The 26,344-nt window shown below is 35.8% G+C and overlaps 1 protein-coding gene across 1 annotated transcript in view; it reads right to left on the minus strand.

Moving 5' to 3' along the window:
- The window catches only part of RyR (Ryanodine receptor), an 841,404-nt gene that overhangs the window by 605,240 nt on the left and 209,820 nt on the right, over positions 1-26,344 (minus strand). The window contains exons 29-32 of the mRNA XM_090376454.1: positions 24,783-24,935; positions 15,351-15,466; positions 12,158-12,318; positions 6,444-6,542 (exon numbers count right to left, since the gene is read on the minus strand). Of these exons, the coding sequence (XP_090232580.1) occupies positions 6,444-6,542; positions 12,158-12,318; positions 15,351-15,466; positions 24,783-24,935 (529 nt within the window). The remainder of the gene's footprint in view (positions 1-6,443; positions 6,543-12,157; positions 12,319-15,350; positions 15,467-24,782; positions 24,936-26,344) is intronic.

The raw sequence follows: 26,344 nt of genomic DNA on the forward strand, positions 1-26,344 counted from the left end.
CCCTCCTATCGTGTCTGGGCAGAATTGCAGACACTCTCAAGTTCAACCCTAATTCACGGCTTTTTTTCAACAGTGACCTGTACTTGCTAAGTAGTTCCGCCGGTCTCCTACTCTTAATATCATTAGTATATTGTTGGGATATCAGAGACATGGTGTCATACAGACATAAGCAGTACAGAACTGGAATTTGGGGAGTACAATGTGTACAGAAAGAACAGACAGGACAGAAAGGGAGGAGGGGGTTATGCTGTTAGTTAAGAAACACATAAAATCTCAGGAAGTGCATCCAATTGATGTTGGTGGACAATGCAATGTTGAGTCTGCTTGGTGTGACATAAGCACTGGGAAAGGAACAATGAGAGTAGGTGTGTGTTATAGGCCAAATGAATCTGATGAGTATAATGAGCAATTGAGCAGAGAAATAGAGTGGACCGGTAAATCAGAGTGTCTTATAATGGGGGATTTTAATTTTACCATCGAGTGACTGGAATTTGTGGGTTGTCACTCACACACTAGCAAGGCTTTTGTGGATCTATTGGATGATTGTTTTCTACAGCAGCATGTTCAGGAGGCAAGTAGAGGGAGTAATACTCTTGATCTGATTAGCTGTAGTGATTCTTCAAGCATCAAGAATCTGCAGATAAAGGAACCACTAGGTGGCAGTGATCACAGTGTGCTGAAGTGGGATTTACTCAAAGAGGTAACTACCATCAAGGGTGAAGGGAAGGGTTTGTGCTTTTGTAAAGGTGACTATGGTGGTCTGAGACAGTATTTAAATTCTATACTTTGGGACCAACTGATGATGTTACCAACAGCAAATTCAAAATGAGAAGCATTCAAAGAATTAATCTTGGAAGCTACTAGGCTTTTCATACGAAAAAAGAAATATTGTTCAAGATTAAGGCCTAAATGGATGTCAGATGAACTAATGTCACATGTCTATGACAGAGTCATAGACGTGACAGAGAAGAAAAAATGCATGGGATACATAAAAATTAACATGTGACACAGAAGCCTATGATAGATACAAGTTGATCTGTAACCAAGTTACAAAGGAGGTTAGGCAGGCGAAGGCAGATTACGAGAAATCTTCGGCAAAGGATGCAAAGAGTTCTTTACTTATGTAACTCTAGAAGGAAGGGGATGAATCAGATTGGTCCATTTGATATCGATGGTTCAACTGTTGATGATCCTACTCAGGTAGCTAAAAAACTAAATGAATATTTTGCATCATTCACACATGAGGAGTTATTCAGAGAGGGGAATGCCAGAGGTGTATTCAACTCTGGCAGTAAGCTAGATAATCTTGTAATAACTGAGAGTAAAATGGAGGAGAAATTGTTGAAGATAAACATAAGAAAGGCACCTGGGGTGGATGGAATCTATCCAGTTATAGTAAAGGAGGTGGCAAATGGAGTAAGCAAACCCATAGCCATAATTAGGAGAGCTTCCCTGGACTCAGGGGAGGTACCCATGGACTTGAGATGTGCAAATGTGACCCCAATTCACAAAGGACGATCAAAGGGGGACACATGTAATTACAGACCTGTTAGTTTAACTTCTGTTCCAGGGAAATTAATAGAGGCACTGGTTAAAGAAGCATTGCAGGATCATCTAGACAAGACTTCAGTTATATCTCGGACACAGCATGGGTTTGTTAAGGGGAAGTCTTGTCTGACTGATTTGATTGGATTCTATGATGTAGTCACAAAGGAACTGGACGCAAAGAATAACTTTGATATCCTATATTTGGATCTTAGAAGAGCCTTTGATACTGTTGCACATGGAAGACTGCTGCAGAAATTGGAGCAGTGGGGCAAATTGGAGGCAAATTGCTGCTATGGATAAAGGGATGGTTGAGTGAGAGAAGACAGAGAATGGTAATCAATGGACACTGCTCTTCGTGGACTAATGTTATTAGTGGAGTCCCTCAGGGTTCAGTGTTGCGTCCATTATTGTTTTCTGTATTTATAAATGATATTGATGATGTATATCCAAGTTTAATGTCCAAGCTTAATGTCCAAGTTTGCAGATGATACGAAGGTTGCCAGGGTTGTTAATGACACTAATGACAGTACACTGCTGCAACTGGATCTAGAAAAGTTGAGCAGATGGGCTGAGAGGTGGCAAATGAAATTTAACATTGACAAATGTAAAGTACTACATATGGGAAGCAGTAATCCCAGAGTAACATATCAACTCTGTGGTACCACACTAACAGTGATAGAGAATGAAAAGGACCTGGGTGCAGGCAGATATGAAGTTTACTGAGCAGTGCAGGTGGTCTGTAAGAGTAGCTCATGGTGTCTTGTCAATCATATACAAGAATTTTTCTAGCACGGATAAGGAGGTGATTATCCCCTTGTATAAGGCAATGGTCAGGCCACACCTTGAGTACTGTATACAGGTCCATAGGCCTCATTTTAAGAAGGATGTAGAGTTGTTGGAACAAGTACAGAGACAGGAAACAAGATTAGTGAACTGAGCAAAGGGTTGCTCTTATGAAGAAAGGTTTAAGTTTTGCAAATTACAGTGTCTGGAGACTAGGCACCTACGAAGTGATCTGATTGAGGTGTATAAAGTCTTGAATGGTTTGAGCATGCTCAATGCTGATGGGATTCTTCCTCTTGCTCAGAATAATCACCTGAGAGGGCATAAATTCAAATTGAGGAAAGACGGTTGTAGGATAGATGTGTGGAAGTTTGCCTTTAGCCAGCTGGTGGTTGATTGCTGGAACAAACTTCCATCTGTCATTGTAGAAGTTGATAGCTTAAATAGATTCAAGGCAGAACTTGACAAACATTTGGAGCAAGGGATGGGTGAAATAAGGAGGTTTTTTTTGTCTGATGCTATATAAGCTTGCTTTCTTGCATCATGTGCTAATGCTAATGCTAACCCATGACTGTTTGCCAACATTGTCCTTAAGAATTCAGCCAAAGCTAGATGTATAAATTTTTTTTTTTTTTTTTTTCATTTGCAACCTGTTATACACTAACCATGTATACACAAAGTTTACAAAAAATATATTTTACCTTGTAATACTAAATTTAAATTCTGCTGTCACTATGGTTACCAAAAACTTTCCCAGTTATATTCCAGTTCTCTAATGCTGATAATTAGCTAGTTTCCCTGCATTTTTGTTTGGTTTTTAGGAGCATTAGCAACTAAGGCCATGTTGCTCCAGTGATATGCAGTGGTCATTCCCTGACCTTTCCGCATCCTCCATATTTGGTGGTTCACGGGCTCGAACCCTGGTCTAATCAAGAAGCGTGTGCTACGCATTGCTTCTCCTGCTCACCTGGCTACAGAGGCACCAGCTAGAGTTTCATGCAGAATCATGTGAGAGAGGAAAATATAACAGTTCCTTCTGAGAAAATGTTTAACAGAAAATACATGGTATGCACAGGAGTTTTAACTCCATATAGTTTTTTTTTTTTTTAAGTTCTAGCTTATAACTTTTACAGAATTTCCCTGCATTTTCACTTCAATTTTCTAACCCATGAGAGAGAGAATAAAAACTTTATAGAAGACAGGTTTCTCTCTGCATCACAGCAGTCATATCTAAGGCATTTCTTAATTGCTGAATTAACAAACATGTGGATCATATTAGGTATTTTATTAAGAGCAATAAGTAAATGGCCAATTGGGTAATACTATTACCAGTACTGATTTAGTGTTGCAATGGCAAATGATGTAATGAAGCAGACTTTTTCGGCATCTGCTAATAAAAATATTCCATCATTCATAACTTATGTGGTTCAAAAGTGGCTATTCAATTCTGCTTTGAACTTTACTAAACTGCCTGCCTTGACCACAGTGGCAGGCAATTCATTCCAGTGAAAATAAACTTCATGAGATCCAACTTGATGAAATCTTATTTCCTAAAATATTGTATTTGTGTCACTTGGTTCTTCTCTCTTCTACCAGTGAAAATATACCTCCGTCGTTCATTATACAGGAGTAACACAAACTCTCCTGAAATTTTTCCTATTGAAATCAAGAACTTTTTAATGGCAACTCATTTGCAAAATAATTTCATCTGAAATGATGCATTCAAAAGTTCAGAAAAATTAAGCAGACCATTCTTTTGTCTGTTTTATGTAAGGTCAGGAGATCAGTGTGGAAGATAATGTATACAAACCTGATTATCATAGAGTTGCATGATGACAGAGATGGGAATGAACTGGTAGTGCTAGCCAAAGTAATGAGGCAGAATTGCTTTACTGGCTGTGTCTGTGATAACCAATGGTTATGAGCCTGAGTAGTGGATTGGTTACCTGAACAAAAGGTGTCTATGAGAAGCTAATTCTGGAAACAGTGGCATAATAAATGGGCTGAGTCAGTTTTTCTGCATGCTTCAAGCATATTGTTTTTGAAAATGTTGACATATTGTTGGTTAAAAATGTAAGCAGTAAAGCTCAAAATTTTAGGGTTTCAGCACTGTGAACAACAAAGGCCACTCAGGTTAATGCACAGTCATTTAGTTGGTAAGGATCTGACTCATTTCACTTCACAACACACTCTTTCCATAAAGAACTCTAGAAAGCTCCTTGCAGGATTCCTGTAAAGAGCTCCTGAAGTCAAAAGTCTGTTAAAAAAAATTCTGTTAATTAATTATTTATTAAGTTAATTACTTAACTAATCAAAATTTTGGGTATTAATTATGTTAATTAATAGTCACAGAGTCTATTACTGTTACAGAGGCTGAGAATGAATGTAGCAAACTGGTGCAATGCACTATGCCAGCAGCCTAAGGGGAAGTCCCAAAATGCCTTTGAATTTCTTATATCAAACTATTAAAATTAACGATAAGAGCCTCAAATTGAATTCTGCACAGGGGCTTAACAAGAGTTTGCTATGCCACTGACTGGCATAGCAAACTATGTTTTGTTATTATGTTTTTGTCTTACAATCACCAGCTCAGATTTGGAACTGAAAATTATTTTATTGTACTTTTATTTTTGTGTGGAATCCTGTGTGTTGTTTCTCCATTTAAATTAATTTTATTTCTTCTACTTGTGAACCTCAGAAACCTCAGGCATTACAGCTACAAAGGTGTACTGAAAATCTGTTTAATGAGTGGTTCATGCACCCTGTATATATTTTCCCTGCTGTCCTGCATATTTCTGCAATAAAGGTGCTCTCTCTCTCTGACATGGTGGTTAGAATTTAGCATGCTGAATGACATGCCTTGTAAGAAACTTGTATTTTTTTTAATGTTATCTGAGACTGGAGCCAATTAGATTTTAGTTTAGTTTTTATAAGTATTTCAGCCATCCTAATGGAAATATAATCACAGAAAACTTTGGCAGCTCACAATTGTTTGTAACTCAGCAGAAGAAATTATGAAATACTGGAACAGTCCCTTTATTGACAAAATTAATGGGTAACATGAAAATTAATTACTATATTTAGTAACCACTCTTATACCATGTGAAATTAATAATATAGTTTATTAAGCTTATAGCCCAAACCACTATATATTTAAGGTGACGTTTCAGGCATCTTACCATTACCCATCACCAATCTTACCGATACCCATCATCGGGCCATTCTGCTGGCAGACTCCTGCTTGCTGATGCTACCAGAACCTGATGTGCATAGTCCGGTTCTGGTTCTGGTAGCATAAGCAAGCAGGAGCCTGTCAGCAGCATGGTCCAATGATGGATATCGGTAAGATGCCTGAAATGTCACCTTAAATGTATAGTGGTTTGGGCTATAAGCTTAATTAACTACATTATTAATTTCACGTGGTAAAAGAATAGTTATGAAATATGGTAATTGATCTTCATGGAAAACAACCACATAATGTCCTTCCATAACTATAATGGGTAACAATTACTTGATATATTAATTCAAACAATAAAAATATAAAAAATAAAAAAACTGACTGCACTGTATTAACATCACAATATAACTGTTACATAAAACCGAAGAATATATGACAATAAAAATATCGGAAACCTAAAATACCAGAACTTATCTCCCAACTGCTTATGTGGATGACATTAATTAAAAAGAGGTATGGATATTAAAACTGTTTAAAATTAAATTGCACAGAGGAAAGTGCACCTTCCTCAAATGCTCATCATATGGGTTTCACTATATAAAATCGCTGTTGGACCAACAGTGATTTTATATAGTGAAAGGTAGAATATGGTGGTTCAACAGTGATTTTATATAGTGAAAGGTAGAATATGGTGGTTCAACAGTGATTTTATATAGTCAAAGCCATATGATGAGCATTGAGAAAGATGCACTTTTCTCTATGCAATTTAATTTTAACCAGTTTTCAACATCCACACCTCTTTTTAATTAATTTCATCCATTAATACATAAGCAGTTGTATATAATAAATTACGGTATTTTAGGGCATTACTTCTATTAGTAGTAATGTGAACCATTAAGAAACATTGGAAAAAGCAAAAAAAATTAAAACTGACCTGCTCTTTAGGTGCACAACGAAATTCTCTAGTTTTCTTTGCTGCTACAGCAGATGGTAAATCTGACTGCTTAATATCAATATATCTTTTCAGTTGATCCTGTAGATAAAAGTAGAGTAGAATATTAAAAAATTGTTATTTAACTAATATGTTATCATGTATTATGATACCCCATCCTACTCAAACAAGTCCTATTTGATGTTTTTCTTCTTTTTTTTTTTTTTTTAGTAAAAACTTCAAATGAATTTCAATTTCATTTTTTTTGCTACTACTGATATAGAATTGGGCTCTTAAGTTTTATACTAATCCTATCTTAAAATGGTGTGTGTGGATACCTTCTTTCAAGTATCACATTATTTCAAACCTGTATGTCTAAACAATAGAAAGATTTTTTAATAAATCAACATTACATTGCATAATTTCATATTAGTTTAGAGCAATTTAATATGAAATTATATAATGTAGTGTCAATTTATTTAAAAATAGATTTCCTGTTTAAAACAGATATTATGTTAATTCTGATATTTTTTAATAACCTCATTACTCGTCAGAAGCATGTTTGTTCAGAGTGTGTGCAAAGCAGTATATTGCTGCTTTTCTTAAAATATAGAACTTTTAATAGATCATATGTATTATTATAATCTATTTATGTAGATTTTTTATTTTGTTTGATATAACAGATTTAATATAGAATACAACAGAGTTTTATATATTTTTTGACTTGCAATGACATTCCTCATTACACATCAATGCATATGCCTAATATGAAATGTCAGTATGTATTAAATGCATTTGCTTCATTTAATTTTTAATATTTCAATTTAAACTGCAATTTTTGCAGTTAAGTTGAAGCTGAAATGATATGATATATATATAAAAGTCCATGAACTGACCCATAAGTTAGATTGCAGCTCCTCTGATGGAAGCTATAATCTAGCTTGAGGTTAGCAGCACTGACTCCATAACTATAACAGATACCACAAACATCAATAATTTTCTATAAATGCAAAAGGCTCATTCATAGCAAAGGTGAACAAAAATGAAACGAAGTTCATTGGGACAGCATTGGTTCAATCAATTAATCTGATTCACTACTGGATCAGACACAGTAACTCATGAGCTGGATTTAGGGAATATTTTCAATATAGTTTATTTGGATTTTAGCAAAGCATTTCACCTGGTCCCTCATGAGAGGTTATTGTAAAAGCTTGAACAGGTTGGGATCACTGGTAAGATTCAAAAATGGACTGCTGGGTGGCTGCAGGGCAGAAGGCAGAGAGTTGTGATTAATGGATATTCTTCAGATTGGTGTATTGTCAGTAGTGGGGTCCCTCAAGGATTCATTCTTGGACCACTGTTGCTTCTCATTTTCATAAATAACATCAATGAAGGTATAGAAGGCATGATGTCAAAATTTTCGGATGACGTAAAGATTGGCAGGGTTGTTAATGATAAGTGCCAAGCAGCTCCTTCAAGATGACTTGAACAGACTTCAAAGATGGACAGAGAAGTGGCAGCTAGGTTTTAATGCTGCTAAATGCAAGGTCTTACACTTGGGGAATAGGAATCCACAAAATTATACACTTGGTGGGGTTGAATTAAAAACAGTGGAGGAGGAAAGGGATCTGGGCAGATATGACGTTTTCTGAACTGTGTAAACAGGTAGCCAGGAAAGTACCACGGCACCCTATCAATGATATATCAAACACTATCCTGTAGAGAGGATAGTGTTTGTTATATCAAACACTATCCTGTAGAGAGGTCATAATCCCACCATTTGTGTTGCCCACATTTGGAATACTATGTTCAAGTATGGAGACTTCATCTGAAAAAAGACATCGAGCTTCTTGAAAGGATCAAAAGACGGGCAACACAAATGGTGAGATCAGGAGAAGGATGACCATATGAGAAAAGACTCTGATTATGTAGGCTACGGAGCTTGGCAAAAACCAGGCAACTCAGAGGGTGACATAGCCTCTTTCTGTGCATAATTTCTTGGTTGCTGTTTTGGGTTTGCACAATGATGTCATATTGTGTAGGCACTCTGCCACAACTTGCTTTGGCGCCTCCGTAGCCAGGTGGGCAGGAGCAGCAGCAGTGCGTAGCACACACTTCTTGATTAGACTGGGGTTCGAGCCCGTGACCACCAAATACGGAGGATGCGGAAAGGTCAGACAATGACCACCGCATATCCCCGGAGCAATATGGCCTTAGTTGCTAATGCTCCTAAAAACCAAATAACAAACAAAGAACTTGCTTTGATATTTAACTAATCTAAATAAAAAGCACTGCTTCAATGAAAAAAAAGTATATTGCTTTTTATTTAAAAAGTGTATTGAAAAATTAAAATAAAAAAATTATACTTTATTTTATTGTATTTAAAAATTCATTTAAAATATAAAACATACACTAAATAAAAATCAATATATACTTTTCCATTGGAGCAGTGTATTTTATTTAGACTAGTGTAATACCAAGGGAATTCATGGAGAAGTGCCTCCAGAATATGAGATTAGTGTAATAAATAGCAAATCCAGTTTTCTCATTCCTTTGCTTGTATATGAAGAAAGAGGCTATGCCCAACATGTATAATGATTTTTTTAAATTTTTGTTTTAGGGTTGGTTTTTATTTTTGGTTTTGTTTTAATGGTTATATGGCAGTACCCCATATTACCAAAAAAGGTGTGAAATTAACATCTAAATAAAAAATGAGATATGTTTGCTGATTTCCAAGAAATGACACTTAACACTAAACTGAACCCTTAACACTAAACCAAAACTGCAACAAGAAATATTTTATTTCCATTTAAACTGTTCATAATGACCACATTAAACAATTAAATATTATGAAAGAGGTCAAAAATAATTTTCCTCTGTCCATATCCTACTTACTAATAAGACCTTACAGGGATTTCAGGTTGAATAACATTTTATAGTATTAAATTTTAATTTATCGTATTAAACTATCTGTATGGGGTATGGTTAGTAAATACAGTACTGCCTTTCCCTGACTTACGTAAGGGTTGTGTTCCGCAGAACTTTATGCAAGTTTAATTTTATGTAAGTCAGAATTTTCCTAAATGTTTATGCAGCACTTGTAACTATGAGCACCGAATTTGATTGAAGCAAAAAAGAAATGTTCAATAAACATGTAAATAGAATCATTTATTCAATTTTTTATCTCATGCACAGGAAAAATTACAAAAGGGTGCTTTGACATGTACAATAAAAAGATTAAGACAAGTGCCAGTACAAACACCTTATAATCAAAAATAATATAAGAAGCACAAGATAGATGGCATAATGGCATTGACAGAGCATTGATCAAGGCCTAGGGGCTTGGACCTACAGCAGCTGGTAATGTTGACCACTTGTGGTAGCAGTTTCGGCAACGTTAATAGTCGAGATGCCTCACAAATTTCAAAAGAGAGGTTGAGGGTTGTGGAGATTTAGAAGGAGTCGGCCACTCAACCTTACGAATGAACATATTAATGGATGACTGGACAGTGGCTATCTATTTTCTTTTCTTTGTAGCAAGAAAGCATATCATTCATTCCTCTGTTAACTTTTAAGAATTGTTCGCTGTCGGGATCCATCTTCTCAAACCTCGCTATTGCCAATGTAATTTCATGAAATGCCATTGTCATCTCTCTGGTGATGAAACGTTGCTGCATGCTGCAAGTCAATAAGGTCTTCATTAGATAATTCCTTCTCTTCTTCCTCTATTAACTTCTCCACGTCATTGGCATCAACCTCCAACAAATGAAGTAGTTGTGCAAGCTTTACAATCTTATCCATAACCTCTAAATACGATTCATCTTTTTAAAATCCTTTGAAGCCTTTTTAAAATCCTTTTATGGAAGAAAATATGCCCACATGCTGTGGGCATATTTTCTTCCATATGCCATTTAAACAACTTTTAGTAATTTCCACACAAGCCTTCATTAACGTTTAACATGGCAGGTAAATACTGTAAGCTTTCCAAAAGTCTCTTAACATCACAATTTTCTCAACATCTACTGCATACAATGCCTGAGCAAATATTGTGCATAAATAGTATGCTTTGAAATTTGAAACAACACCCTGATCCATAGGTTGGATGAGTGAAGTCGTGTTTGGTGGTAGAAATATAACTCTCACGTTCGAATCGAAATCATCTAGGTGTGTAGGATGTCCAAGAGCATTATCTAATAGAAGCAAAATCTTGAAAGGAATGTCATTGTCATTACAATATTTTTCAACTTCGGGAATAAAGCAGCATTTAAACCAATTCTCAAAGAGAGATATTGTTATCCAACCTCTCTGGTTTTATCAGAAATGCACAGGTAGGGTGGCTTTATTGATGCTCTTAAATACACAAGGATTTCCAGAATGGTACAGAAGCAAGTGGTTTCAATCTGTAATCTCCCACTGCATTAGCCCCAAGCAACAGCGTTGGCCTATCTGTTGAAGCCTTGAAACCTGGCATCGTCTTTTCCTCTTTGGCAATGTATGTGCAATCTGGCATTTTTTTCCAATACAGAGCAGTCTCATCAGCATTAAAAATTTTCTGTGTTGAATAGCTGCCTTCATTAATAATTTTTTCCAACACATCACAAAATTTCTCTGCGGCTGCAGAATCAGCACTGGCGACTTCACTGCATACTTTAATGTTGTGGAAATCAGAGCAATGCTCAAACCTATTAAACCACCCATTGCTTGCCTTGAATTTGGTTTGGGATTTGCCATACTTATCCTTAATATATTCATAAATACTTCTTGCTTTTGCTTGAATGGCCATTAGAGACTCAGGAGCACTTGCTTCTGAATCTGATTTTTTATCCATATTATCAGTAGCTTTTCCATCTCCGATATAGCACCTGAATGTTGTTTTGTAATTACTGTTGTTTTGTAATCTTAAATGTGTTGATCCTTTAACATGTTAACCAAGGACACGCACTGTCCTTTAAAATATTAATCACAGTTGAAGCAGTGAGACCTAATTCCTATGCAATAGATGACAAACTTTGTCCTGCTTCATACTTCTTAATCATTTTCATCTTCATCTTCATTTCTAAATCAATTTTGTTTCATTTCCTAGCACTGTCACCACTTGCACTTTCCTTTGGTCACTTTTCCCTTCATCATTGTAATAAGTATGTACAGTACACGGAAATAAAAAGAACACTGATGAAGACTGACATGGGGTAAAAAAGAACACTGATGGCACAACTGCAGGTCTCTGATCTGAAACAGTAATAAAGTAAGCATTCATTCTGTTAATTCATTATCAGAATCAACCAAGAGGCACCCACTGCTGGACAACTGCTGATGACAGTAGACGATCAGGTGACTATGGTCGCATAGGTGTGCAGGGATGGGAGCATCAGTGTGCAGGGATGGGAGTACAAAGAATGTTGTATGTACTATTTTTAAGGCACTTGCCTTATGAAGTTATGCTGCCTACATATTTTTGCTGTCCTAGTCGGGTTCTCCATTTATTTCCTGTGGGATGCAAAATACGTTTCCATTATTTTTTTAAGTTTGCACTGGCCAGCCAAAATTTACGTACAGTCGAATTTATGTAAGTTAAGTATTGCGTAAGTCAGGGAGTGGCTGTATACTGAGTCATATTATTCTAAAACAAGATCTGATATATGCATATCTCATATTAGACATATTTAATTCAGATAAATACAACAAAAAGAGAAGAAAAATAAAATGAAGATACTCACACTCTGAATATCACAAGCATAATCATCACAAAATGCAATCATATTTTCAACACGGTGTCTCAGCTGCAAATCACAAAGATGATGAAGCAAATAACACATTTGCAGTTTAACTCCTTCAGCAAGATTCATTGATAGAAGTCCTTTCACTTGGTTCTCATTTTCTGAGATAAAATTAATCATGAAAACATTATTCATTTATTCATCCATTTCTTTCCAATAAATAAATTAATCATACTATAAATAAAGACAAACTTTAACCTATGGAAAGAACTGTTACTGTTACAATGATTTTCCAATTTAAAGAAAATACTCATTTATTTGTTTCTTTTCATTAGACAAATTGGCTAGGGGTGGCCAAACTATGAATCTGTACATTGATCAATGGCAGGTGAAGTGTGGCTCTCAGAGAAATATGAGCTGGAATGATTCGTGGCTCAAAAACTAATAACACTGGCCAACAAAAAAAAAAAAAAAAAAAAATCATCACATATCTGGAGTAAAAGATTCCAATAGAAATTAATCTGCTGAGGCCAAAAAAATTATGTTTCCATCCTGCATCTTGTAGCTTTGTTTCAAATACATAATCTTTGAGGAGTTTCTTTATTTGAAACCCAATGAAAATTCCTCCTTTCAGTTTTGCATCTGTTAAATCGAGAAGCACTTCTCTTAGGCAGGAGAATCCACTTCCTTCTTTGTCCAGAGCCTTAACCAAATTCTTTATTAATCCAAGATTATATGCAAAGGTAGAAGAATATTTTTTTATTCAACCAGTGGAACACATTTTATATTACTTCTCCCTGGTTAAAAACTCTTCACATGTTCCCATTCTACATGATATAATGTTTTTATGTGGCATGACTGTCCCACAAACATAGAAAACAGCAGTATTTTGTGAAAGCACCCTGCAGACCAGTATGCAGTCCAATTACCTTAAGACTGTCGTTGTTGAAAAATGAAGCCAACGTTGTTTTAAACTTAATTTTGAGGCATCAATTTATGTCATTCATTAGGACTGTGTTCAACGCCCAGTTCATTCAGAAGACCACTATCTTTCTAGAAACATATACTATCTTCCATAAAGAAATATTTTAAAAACACTTTGTGAAATTTTTGATATACTGTAATTTTTATTTCCTGCTTCAAGTAATTTCCACTGTTGTAACCTAGAATCAAGGAGGTCTACTTTCTCTTTAAATAAGTTCAAATATGAACCAAGTCATTCAATTCTTCTTTCTTAATTAACTGCAGTGCATTATAATTTACTAGTTGTTACTTCAAATATGTTGAAGTGGATAGTCCAACAAAGTCTGCAACACAATAATCCTTGCTATATTCATTGCTGCTTCTTTTATCCCATGGTATGAAGGATGATCTAGTACTGACAGGTCTTCATCACATAGAACAGGCCTTATTACAGGTGACATGTTAGGATTTTGATGCTGTGCTTGCTTTTCCTGGATATACCTGATGTTTTTGTTTTGCAGACATAGCAATCGTCAATGTGGTCGCATGGCTCTCTCAACACCACAGGAACAGAAAAAGGCACACTTTTAATTTTCCTAGTTAGCCATCCTCAGATGTGCAGTGCAGGTAATACAGCATTCTATTACAGGAAATACAAATTCTATGATGCATAGCCCAAATTTTGACCTGATAAGCAATCTTGAAACCAAAGTAGAAAGAATATGCATGTTTAGTAATACTGTAGATTTTCTTTCTCTGATATTTGGCTGTAAATCATCTAAACATACAAAGCAGAAATTGCAAGGGTGAGTCAGACACTTCCTTTGTTTCTGCTTAAACATTTTAACGATAGTAAGAAAAACACAGAAGAAACAAACAATATGCAATAGATAAACATATAAACAGCATATGTTCAGAATGCATAATTTTTGAAACCATTTCCATTATTTGCAGGTAATACAACAGATTAGCGTCACTTCAATTTCTCTAAATTGTATTAAGATATACATATAATGTGTTAACATAAAAACCTGTATAAATTGCAATGTGAAATTTTAAGGATTATTTAAAAATCTACTCATAAAAATTGACTACAAACAGCTGATATATCAGAGGAGGTAAAAATAATGTTGGCCAGTGTAATTAGTAATAACAGGAAATGAAATGTGAATAGAGCAAACAAACTCACAAAGAGTAACTGAATGTTATGGCTTTAATACACAGTCGGTACCTTTCAAGAAATTCTATTTTTAAGTTTCATTCATACTCATCAAGAATTGTACCTTGCCTCTTAAAACCTTATTAACAATTCAAAACTGACCTCCTAAAAAGAACAATTAAAAACTGATGAATTATGAAAGTGGTGAAACTTAAATTCTATGATAGGAAAAGCAGATAACTATTTCAATGGAAACAAATGTTATTCTGCAAGAGTACTTCCCATAGGAAAGACTCCATAATTATTGACATTGATTAGAAAATAATTTAAATTCACAAATATTATGTAAACAGCAAAAAAATAAAATAAAAAAATAGCAAAAACGAATATTATCATTCATCCTTTAGACCTATATCAACTTCTTAAATATCTCAATAACAAATTCTCATACATTTCAGATATAGAAATCAAGTCTATAGGAAAAATGCCAATTTTTCTGTACAGAATTTGACTGACTGCCATGTTTCTATTTCTGCTCCTGATGAAATCAGCTTAACTTCAAAATACTCAACTTTCATTTTGGTATTTGAAAAAAAATTAATATCCAACTAAATGAAGAGGATATTAAAGTTCTTGTGTTAGCCATTTATCTCAGTTTGTGCTACAACTGCAATGAGTTGCTTTGCTTAATTTACACAAATAAACCAACAAATAAATAGTATTTCCCTTTTTGAGAAGTATAACTGCTATTATTGTAATGCAATACCACTATCCTGATATCTCTATTTTGACAATTATTTTTATATATTTTTTAAAATTTTATTTATTTAATTATTTATTTTAACCATTCCCATACTACAATGAAATTCATAAAGCACACATTTAAAATGCAGAATAATCCATTATATTGCATGGATGGTTGATTTTGAGGAGCTATTAAAAGCATAACTAATACATATAAAGGGAAAAATAAGTTTAGTCTTTTTACTTTTGACCGTAAAGCCTGAAATACTATTTATCAAACGTATTCGGACTAATGAAAACAGTCCAAAAGAATATAGCAAAACTTACCAGAATCATATTCAGGATCAAACGTCTCAGGATCTATTAACCTTAACAGCCATTCGAGATCAGAATCTTCCAGAAGGCCAATCAGTAAAAGCTTATCAGCAAGTTTTATAAGTGGTCTAGAAGTAAACACAAAATATTGGCACTTTATTCATTTGTATTTTCCTAATTAAATCATCTCCAATATTTCCAAAATTTCACTAAGAAAATACTGTTATGTAGTTTGCATATTATTTATATATATTATTACTGTAAGAGTCTAAAATATCAACAGGTTCAATTTATTTTAGACTATTCATCTGATGTGGTAACTCCTAGTATTTACAGTTCACATAGGCAAAAGCCTGTTTGATAATCACATTTGTGATTTCCTTTTCCATTATATGAATGAAGAACTGAACGTTAGGCACTTTGAATACAGTATATATGTTACCCAGAGAACCATGTGAAGTAGGATATACTCCTCCTATGCCTTTGTTGAAAATTTTGAAAAGTGAATCAACTGTTAAGGTGGAACATTTTTGAAATGATCATCGCATCCCTTTTTTTTGCATTATTACCAACAATTTTTTGGGGATAGAAAATATATCCTCCCCTATGCCCTTGTTTAAAAATCAGATAGCATTTTGTTATAATCATCACATTTTCAATTATCTCTTTTATAATTTTTAAAGAAGAGATGGTCCCATCTCAAAAATGTATAAAACAAAAGATAAGCTGCACAAAACCATGACAAGTTATATTGAAAAAAGTCATAATTAGACAGAAATATAATTATAGAAATGTACCAACTGTGTGGTACTACACTCAGGTGAAAAAAGTGAAAAAGACCTGGGGTTAATTGTGCAGTCAAATATGAAGTTTGCTGAGCAGTGTAGACGGGCGCCAGGGCATGTCATGGAGTCTTGTCAATGATATATAGGAATTTTGCTAGCAGGGACAGGAAGGTGATTATCCCATTGTACAATGCAATGGTCAGGCCACACCTAGAGTACTGTGTACAAGTCTGGAGGCCTCATTTTAGGAAGGATGTACAGTTGCTAGAACGAGTACAAAGAAGGGCAACAAGATTGGTGAGGGGAACAAAGGGGTGCTCTTACCAAGAAAGGCTTAAGTTCTGCAAATTGCAGCACCTGGAGAGTAGGCACCTGCGAGGTGATCTGATTGAGGTGTATAAGGCCTTGAATGGGTTGAGCAAGCTGAATGCTGATGGGAGGAAGAATCCTCTTGCTTAGATTAAGAACCTGAGGGGACATAGATTCAAATTGAGGAAAGACAGTTGTAGAATGGATGTGCAGAAGTTTGCCTTTGGCCAGCGGGTGGTTGATTGGCGGAACCAGACTTCCATCTTTTGTTGTGGAAGTTGATAGCCTAAATAAATTTAAGACTGAGCTGGGCAGGCATTTGGAATGAATGGAGTGATGAAATGGGAGGTTTTTTTTTTTTTTTTTTTTTTTTTTTTGGCTGATGCTGCATAAGCTTGCTTTCTTGCATCGTATGCCTCTACTAATGTTAATGCTAAAGAAACAGCTTGCAAAAATGTATGATAATTTTAATGGAAAATAACAGATTTAAAAGGACTAAATCATGAGTTTAGTGTCAAACAACATTAACTACAAAATTGCATTTTCTTTTTGCGATACCTTTAATTTTACTTTATACAAATAACAATGCATATTATGTCATAGAACTGTATCTCTGTAGTACTTTATAAGTTAGCTTAGGCAGTAAGTACATTTCCAGTAATCCAAGAAAATGTCAAATGACTTTTTTTTGGTTAGTTACAAAAACATCAACTACAAAATGATTTTGTTGTTGATTAACTACAAAATGATTTTGTAGTTAATGTTGTTTGACACTGAACCCTCAAAATTAAGGTGACTAAACATTCTTAAGTTAAACTAAAGTTAAACCTATGCCAGAATAGTTTCAGCTAATATTTACTGCAGAGAAAGCCAGTTTCCATTTTGAATCACAAATGCAGGTCTCTCACAAAGTAGTTGGCAAGAGTCATACTCCATGATCTTTTGTGATATAGAAGAGAATTTCTAAGTTAAGTGTACATTATTTTTTATTTAATTTAATGTGTCATCTGATATAATAATTACAGAAATAGTACAAATCATTCTCTATAAATAATCTACACTGCCGTTCCATTAATACAAGGAAGCCTCTTCATTGATAGTTGATCAAATCCTACCCAAGCACCATGTAGTAGTAGTAGAGGCATGTCATGAAAGAAAGTAAGTGTATCAGCTTATGTAGCATCAGCCACAAAAAAAAAAACCAAAAAAAAACACAATTTTGAATGTCCATTCTCTCTCTCTCTCTCTCTCTCTAAACGTTTGTCTAGTTCCTCCTTGAATTAATTTAAGCTATCAACCTCCACAACGACACATAGAAGTTTGTTCCAGCAATCAACTACTCATAGGCTAAAGGCAAATTTCTGCACATCTCTTCTACAACTGTCTTTCCTCAATTTGAATTTATGTCCCCTCAGGTTCATAATCTGAGCAAGAGAAAGAATACTATCACAATTCAATGTGCTCAACCCATTCAAGGCCTTATATATCTCAATCAGATCAACTCGCAGGTGCCTAGTTTCCAGCCACTGCAATTTGCAGAATTAGCATTAGCATTAGTAGAGGCATTTGATGCAAGAAAGCAAGCTTATGCAGCATCAGCCAAAAAAAAAAAAAAAACCCACTTCCACTTCACCCCTCTGTTCGTTCAAAATACCTGTCCAGCTGAGCCTTAAACTTATTTAGGCTATCAACCTCCACCACAAGGGATGGCAGTCTGTTCCACCAACCAACCACCCGCTGGCTAAAGGCAAATTTCCGCACGTCTATCCTACATCTGTCTTTCCTCAATTTGAATTTATGCCCTCTCAGGTGATTTTTCTGAGCTAGAGGAAGAATCCCATCAGCATTGAGCATGCTTAAACCATTCAAGGCTTTATACACCTCTATCAGATCACCTCGCTGGTGCCTAGTCTCCAGACACTGTAATTTGCAAAACTTAAGCCTTTCTTCGTAAGAGCACCCCTTTGTTCCATTCACTAATCTTGTTGCCCTTCTCTGTACTCGTTCCAGCAGCTCTACATCCTTCTTGAAATGAGGCCTCCAGACCTGTATACAGTACTCTAGGTGTGGCCTGACCATTGCCTTATACAATGGAATAATCACCTCCTTATCCCTGCTGGAAAAATTCCTGTATATCATTGACAATAGTCCATGAGCTACTCTTGCAACCCGTCTGCACTGCTCAGAGAACTTCATATCTGCCTGCACAATCACCCCCAAGTCCCTTTCATTCTCTACCACTGTCAGTGTAGTACCACAGAGTTGATACGTTGCTCTGGGGTTGCTGTTTCCCATGTGTAGAACTTTACATTTGTCAATGTTAAACTTCATTTGCCACCTCTCAGCCCATCTGCTCAACCTTTCCAGATCCTGTTGCAGCAGCATAGTGTCAGTAGTGTCCTTGACAACCCTGCCAACCTTTGTATCATCTGCAAACTTGGACATTAAGCTTGATATACCATCATCAATATCATTTATAAATACAGAAAACAATAATGGACCCAACACTGAGCCCTGAGGGACTCCACTAATAACATTAGTCCACGATGAGCAGTGTCCATTGATTACCACTCTCTGTCTTCTCCCCCTCAACCACCCCTTTATCCATAGCAGCAATTTGCCTCCAATGTCACACTGCTCCAATTTGTGTAGCAGTCTTCCATGTGCAACAGTATCAAAAGCCTTTCTAAGATCCAAGTATATAATATCAAAGTTATTCCCTGCATCCAGTTCTTTTGTGACTGCATCATAGTATCCAATCAAGTTGGTCAGGCAAGACTTCCCCTTAACAAAACCATGCTGTGTCTGAGCTATAACTGAAGTCTTGTCTAAATGATCCTGCAGTGCTTCTTTAACCAGTGCCTCCATTAATTTTCCTGGAACAGAAGTTAAGCTCACAGGTCTATAATTACTTGTGTCAGCCTTTGATCCTCCTTTGTGAATTGGGGTCACATTTGCACATTTCCAGTCTATGGGTACCTCCCCTGAGTCCAAGGAAGCTCTCATAATTATGGCTAAGGGTTTGCTTACTTCCTTTGCTGCCTCCTTTAATATAACTGGATAGATCCCATCCACCCCGGGTGCCTTTCTTGTGTTTATCTTCAACAGTTTCTCCTCCATTTTACTCCCAGTTATTTCAAGATTCTGTAGCTTACTGCTAGAGTTGAATACACCTCTGGCATTTCCCTTGCTGAATAACTCCTCATGTGTGAATGTCGATGCAAAATATTCATTTAGTTTGTTAGCTACCTGAGCAGGATCATCAACAGTTGACCCATCAATATCAAGTGGACCAATCTGATTCATCCCCTTTCTTCTAGAGTTTACATAAGTAAAGAACTCTTTGCTGTTTTTCTTTGCATTCCTTGCCAAGGATTTCTCGTAATCTGCCTTCGCCTGCCTAACCTCCTTTGTAACTTGGTTGTATATCAACTTGTATCTATCATAGGCTTCTGTGTCATGTGTTAATTTGTAAGTATCCCATGCATTTTTCTTCTCTGCCATATGCCTCATTAGTTCATCTGACATCCATTTTGGCCTAAACCTTGAACAATTAAGCTCTTGGTAAGAGGACCCATTTCGTTTCCCTCACTCACCAAATCTGTTGCCTTTCTCTGTACACGCTCAAGAAACTCTACATCCTTCCTAAAATGAGGCCTCCAGACCTGTACGCAGTATTCAAGGCGTGGCTAACCATTGCCTAATACAAAGGGATAATCACCTCCTTTTCCCTAGCAGCAAAATTCTTGTGTATCATTGACAATACCCCATGACCTGCTCTGGCAGCTTGTCTGCATTGCTCAGAAAACTTCATATCTGACTGCACAATTATGGGTAGAAGTAACCGCAGAGAAATGTACCAACTGTGTGGTATTACACCCTAAGTGTAGTACCACACAGTTGGTACATTTCTCTGCGGTTACTTCTACCCATATGCAGTACTTTGAATCTGTCAATGTTAAACTTCAGTTGCCACTTCTCAACCCATCTGCCCAACTTTTCTAGATCATGTTACAGCAGCACACTGCCATTACTGTCATTAACAATCCTGCCAACCTTTGTATCATCTGCAAACTTTGTCATTAAGCCTGATATACCTTCATCAAGATCAATGAGTGTGCATTTAGTCGATGATGAAGAATAAACATTCTTTCGAATTTGTAAGTCATAAATAATTTCTTTATTATTATAATTTGCTTGATTTTACAGGCTACATTTTAATTTCTTTGGATAAATCAATCATTGTTTAAACATAAACTAATTAGCTAACTAATTTCATTGTTGAGAACATAAGACCTATTTTTAACATTATGTCTATGGGATTTAATTCCTGCTTTACGAGTTTTCGCTTTATGAGCACACGCTAGGAACGAATTAACTTGTAAAGTCGATAACTACTGTATTTATAAATAATATTAATAAATACAGGTAGTTAGCTTCATAAACATGTTACTCCGTGCACAAGGAGTCGTCTTCTTCAGAAATGCTTAAAGAGGCATTTGTTTCCAAGATAATCTTCTATTTTCTTTATAAATTTCAATAGATGCATAGGCATTTTTTAACGGAATGCACAAATTGCAACTAACACGATTTGCACGGAGTAACAAGCTTACGAAGCTTAAAAAAAAAAAAAAGGAATGAAGAGAAGATTCTGAAAATTTATTTATGGTTTTTATACAATTGAAGATTTCAGTAAAGAGGAAACACATTTCACCATAATAACGCAAAAAAACCACACAATTCCAGCTATCGGTATTTTTGCAAATGAAATAACATCGAGTTTATTACCCGTTTATAATTACTTGCAGTAACAGAAAAGCCCAGTAAACCGGACAGTGCAAATTGTTTTTGTTTTATGATTGTGACCTCCAGAAATGTGTTTTAGAAAAATATAACAAAGCCGTTCAAAATTAGTTCTTATAACAGAGCATATGATAACGATGAAAGTGTGGTGCGTTTAATGATTTGAATTGGTAACTAATGCAATTTGCACTATAAAAACAACCTTTTAGAGTTATATAGCGAAAATTTCACCTTCTGATGTCGTGGAATGAATTAACAAAAAACAATGTATTATTGGGTTCACATTATGATATTTACACAATACGGTCGTGTCTCTGGAACGGATTAATATCGTAAAGCTGGGTACACTGTATTGTATAGCTGCACAAGTGGTTTGAAATGCGGTATTTCTGAATGTTTAACATTCATTTTTTGCAATTAATGTTCATATTTTTGATTTTGTTGATACTTGATACTTGGAAAAAAAAAAAAAAAACTTGTAAACCCGGGAACTCGTAAAGCGAGAACTGCCTGTATACAAAACAACAGCGGGCCCAACACTGAACCCTGAGAGACTCCACTAATAACATTAGTCCACATAGAGCAGCGAACATTGATTACCACCCTCTGTCTTCTCCCACTCAACCACCCTTTTATCCATTGTAGCAACTTACCCTTCATACCATACTGCTCCAATTTGTACAGTAGTCTTCCATGTGCAACAGTGGGAAAAGCTTTCCTGAAATCCAAATATATGATATCAAAATTATTTTTTGCATCCAGTTCCTTTGAAAACACATCATAGTATCCAATAAAATTTGTCAGACAAGACTTTCCCTTAACAAACTCATGCTCTGTCTGAATTATTACTGCAGTCTTGTCTAGATGATCATGCAATGCATCTTTAACCTGACTCTGGTTTTTTCCCCAGAACAGAAGTTAAACTAATTGGTCTATAATTAATCGTGTCACCCTAAGATCCCCCTTTGTGAATTTGAGAAATATCTGAACATCTCCAGTCCATGGGGACTTCCCCTGAGCCCAAGAATGCCCTCAATCATGGCTAAGGGCCTTCTTACTTCCTTTGCTACCTTCCTTTAAGATAGATACTGGATAGATCCATATTTCAGTTTGTCAGCTCTCTGAGCAGAATCAACAGTCGAAACATCGATATCAAGTGGACCAATCTGATTCATCTCCTTCCTTCTAGAGTTTATATAAGTAAAGAAGTCCTTGCTGTTTTTCTTAGCATCCTTTGCCAAATAAAGATTATGATTTCTCATAATCTGCCTTCCCTTGCCTAATCTCCTTTGTGACTTAATTACAGACAGGTATTACTGATTCTGTGTTACCTGATAATTCATATGCATCCCATGCATTTTTCCTTTTTTGCCACGAGTCTCATTAGTTCATCTGACATCCAATATTTTTTATATAGCATTTAGCCGTAAACCTTGAACAATATTTCTTAATCAGTATGAAAAGCCTAATATTTTCCACGATTAATTCCTTGAATGCTTCCCATTTAGAATTTGCTGTTGGCAACATCATCAGCTGGTGATGTTGCCAACAGCAAAACTGTCCAAGACCACTGTAGTCACCTTTAAGAAAGCAAAAACCCTTCACTTTACTCCTGATGGTAATTATATCTTTAAGTAAATCCCACATGAGTACAATGTGATCACTGCCACCTAGTGGTTCCTTTATCTGCAGATTCTTAATGTATGAATAATCACTGCCGATAATCAGATCAAGAGTATTACTTTCTCTAGTTACCTCTCAAACATGCAGCTGTAGAAAACAATCATCCAATAAATTCACAAAAGTCTTGCTAGTGTGCGAGTGACTAACCCACATGGTCCAATCTGTATCTAGGAAGTTAAAATCCCCCATTATAAGACAATTTGATTTACGGCCCGCTCTATTTCTCTGTACAGTTTTTCGTTGTACTCATCTGAGTCATTAAGCCTATAACACACTCCTACTCTCAATTTTGCTTTCCCAGTGCTTAATACTTTCTGTACACATTGTCCTCCCAAAATTCCAATTCTGAATTTCTTATCTCTGTGTGACACCACATCTCTGATATCCCAACAATATCTACCTTTGATGTCTTGACCAGCACTTCAAATTCATCAAATTTATTTACTATACTTCTAGCATTGGTGTACATGCAAGTATACATGCACCTATTCTTATTCTTAGTTAACCTAACACAGCACATGTATTTATTTGTTTCATGATGATTCCCACCAGTCCCAGCACTCTACCCTCAGGGTCACTGCTCATCCTAATAGAAGCAGTGTGTTAGATTGTTATTTGTTATTTTGTTTTTAGGAGTATTTGCAACTAAGGCCATATTGCTCCGGGATATGCGGTGGCCATTCCCTGACCTTTCCGCATCCTCCGTATTTGGTGTGTTAGATAAAATTATAAATATGCTCAAAGGCTTTCGAGGAGACAGTTGTATGATTGTTAATGCAAGGTGCTGTGATGGATGAAGCTTACAGATTACCAGCACAGAATGATAACTGGGTGCCACATATGCAATCAGTCTGTACATGATATGACATTTAAACAGCACTGAAGACCTCTAGGTTGATGACTGTTGATGTGATCTACAAATAAAAGTGGACTGGCATTGAAATTGCAAAATGAAACAACTCCAAGAACCTCTGAAGCTGATGGAACATGACAGGAGGGCCCTGCAAATAATCTACTTAGAATATGGATCAATGCTATCAGAGCAGATCCATAGACCCATAGTGAGATGAGTGGGTTACATGTCAGCGCCACTACGGTGTACAGGACACTACATGATAGGGTTATCATGGTCATGCAGCTGTCCAAATAACAATTGCCTTGAGTAATGCCAGATGCCTTCTAGTTTAGTGTAAGGCCACCTTGACCATAGACTAGAGGAAACTCTACATTGGAGTACTGAGACATGTTAGGTTACCTGAAATAAAGCTACCTGCCAAACTGTATCATCCTGACAATGAGGTTTGGTGGAGGAAGTGTGATGGTATGGAGCTGTTGTTGTAGTTTGGCCCAGGAGCCATTTGTTCTTTTGAAAAACTATGAATGCTGAAGTCCATTTAGATGCTCTGCACAAAAATGCCTTCCCCATTGTAGCAGTACAATGGGAAAGGCCTGTATATTTATCAGTAGGACAATGCTCCATGTCATACTGCTCGCACTGTGTCAGACTGATTTAGTATTTATGTCAGATTGACAATCCAATTCATTCCAGTGGTTCTGGAATGGATTGTCGGGTGCGTGGGAAGAGAGACTGCCCAAAAGTAGAGTCAAACTGGTTGCCACTTTGATGGTCAAATGGCAGAAAATATCAGAGAATATTACAAAAAAACTGATGGAGAGTGTTCCATAGAGACTAGAGGCATTCATAGAGGCTAAAACTTTCAGCACTCATTATTAGTTTTCCTGTTAATAAAGGTTATTTGTAGATATGCAGATGTCTAGATACAAAGTATTAATGGTAAAGCAGTGTATATAATTTTTATATATCAAGAAATTTTTATATATCAAAAAGAGATACTGTACTTACACAAATAAATTCTCATTGCTTCCCCCAATAGGATCTCTCATGGGCCTAAGTCCCTTAACTACTGCATCATCTAAAGCCTCCATAACAAACTGCTTCAAGATATCGACAGGAAAATATGGTGTACTGAGGTCTTTAAGTGAAACAACCTTTTCCCTATTAAATAAAAAATACTATATATGTTTTAGGAAGGATATTGGATTCCTGTTTAAAATATTATTTAGGAAAATATGCAATTAAAAATATGAAGAAGCCAGAGAAAATTTCATTGACTTCACAAATTTCAACTGAGGCAAGAAAAATGTAACATTAATCTGCCCTTTGATATTAAAGTAAGTACTAATAATTAGTTAAGGAAACATTCACTAAAGAAACAATTCATACAATCATTATATCACCAAACAATAATTTATCAAATAATAAAATCATCACACAGAAATTCATTATCATTAAACCATCCAGGTTCAAGGATTAAATTCTTAAAAGAATTTACAAATATCTTAGAAATATTTTAAATCATAAGCCTGCACAGAAATTCATGAAGAAAACAAGAAAGATGTTATAAATGGTCTGAAGGAAGGTTAGAAAAGCAGTTTGCCTGATGTTTTCTGAATGCAAGACTCCCAAAGGAGGAAAACAGCTCCAAAAATATCAGTTGCCAGATGTTTATGGAGCTGTTAAATAATACAAATATAAAATATACAGAAAATATAATTAAATATAGAAAATATGTATTAGAAAGTTCCCATTGCATAAAATGTATATTTTTTCACATTCCTCGGAATTTCTCACAGACCTCATTAAGATAACATGCTACATTGGACTTATGAGATTCCTATGAATTTTAACATGCATCCCTAATAGCTTTTATATTCGTAGTTTGATTCAGATCATTACATCAGATCATTAGGAGGATCAAAGGCTGACACAAGTAATTACAGACCTGTGAGCTTAACTTCTGTTCCAGGAAAATTAATGGAGGCACTGGTTAAAGAAGCACTGCAGGATCATTTAGACAAGACTTCAGTTATAGCTCGGACACAGCATGGTTTTGTTAAGGGGAAGTCTTGCCTGACCAATTTGATTGGATATTATGATGCAGTCACAAAAGAACTGGATGCAGGGAATAGCTTTGATATTATATACTTGGATCTTAGGAAGGCTTTTGATACTGTTGCACATGGAAGACTGCTACACAAATTGGAGCAGTGTGACATTGGAGGCAAATTGCTGCTATGGATAAAGGGGTGGTTGAGGGGGAGAAGACAGAGAGTGGTAATCAATGGACACTGCTCATCGTGGACTAATGTTATTAGTGGAGTCCCTCAGGGCTCAGGGTTGGGTCCATTATTGTTTTCTGTATTTATAAATGATATTGATGATGGTATATCAAGCTTAATGTCCAAGTTTGCAGACGATACAAAGGTTGGCAGGGTTGTCAAGGACACTACTGACACTATGCTGCTGCAACAGGATCTGGAAAGGTTGAGCAGATGGGCTTGATTTTTTTTTTGATTTGGTAGTTGTTGGCGCATCGGCTTCTGTGGCCATATTTGCACCTCCCA

The sequence above is a fragment of the Mastigoproctus giganteus genome, chromosome 6 (genome assembly GCF_048544385.1).
Source record: "Mastigoproctus giganteus isolate SK-2022 chromosome 6, ASM4854438v1, whole genome shotgun sequence".
Classification (NCBI taxonomy): Eukaryota; Metazoa; Arthropoda; class Arachnida; order Uropygi; family Thelyphonidae; genus Mastigoproctus; species Mastigoproctus giganteus.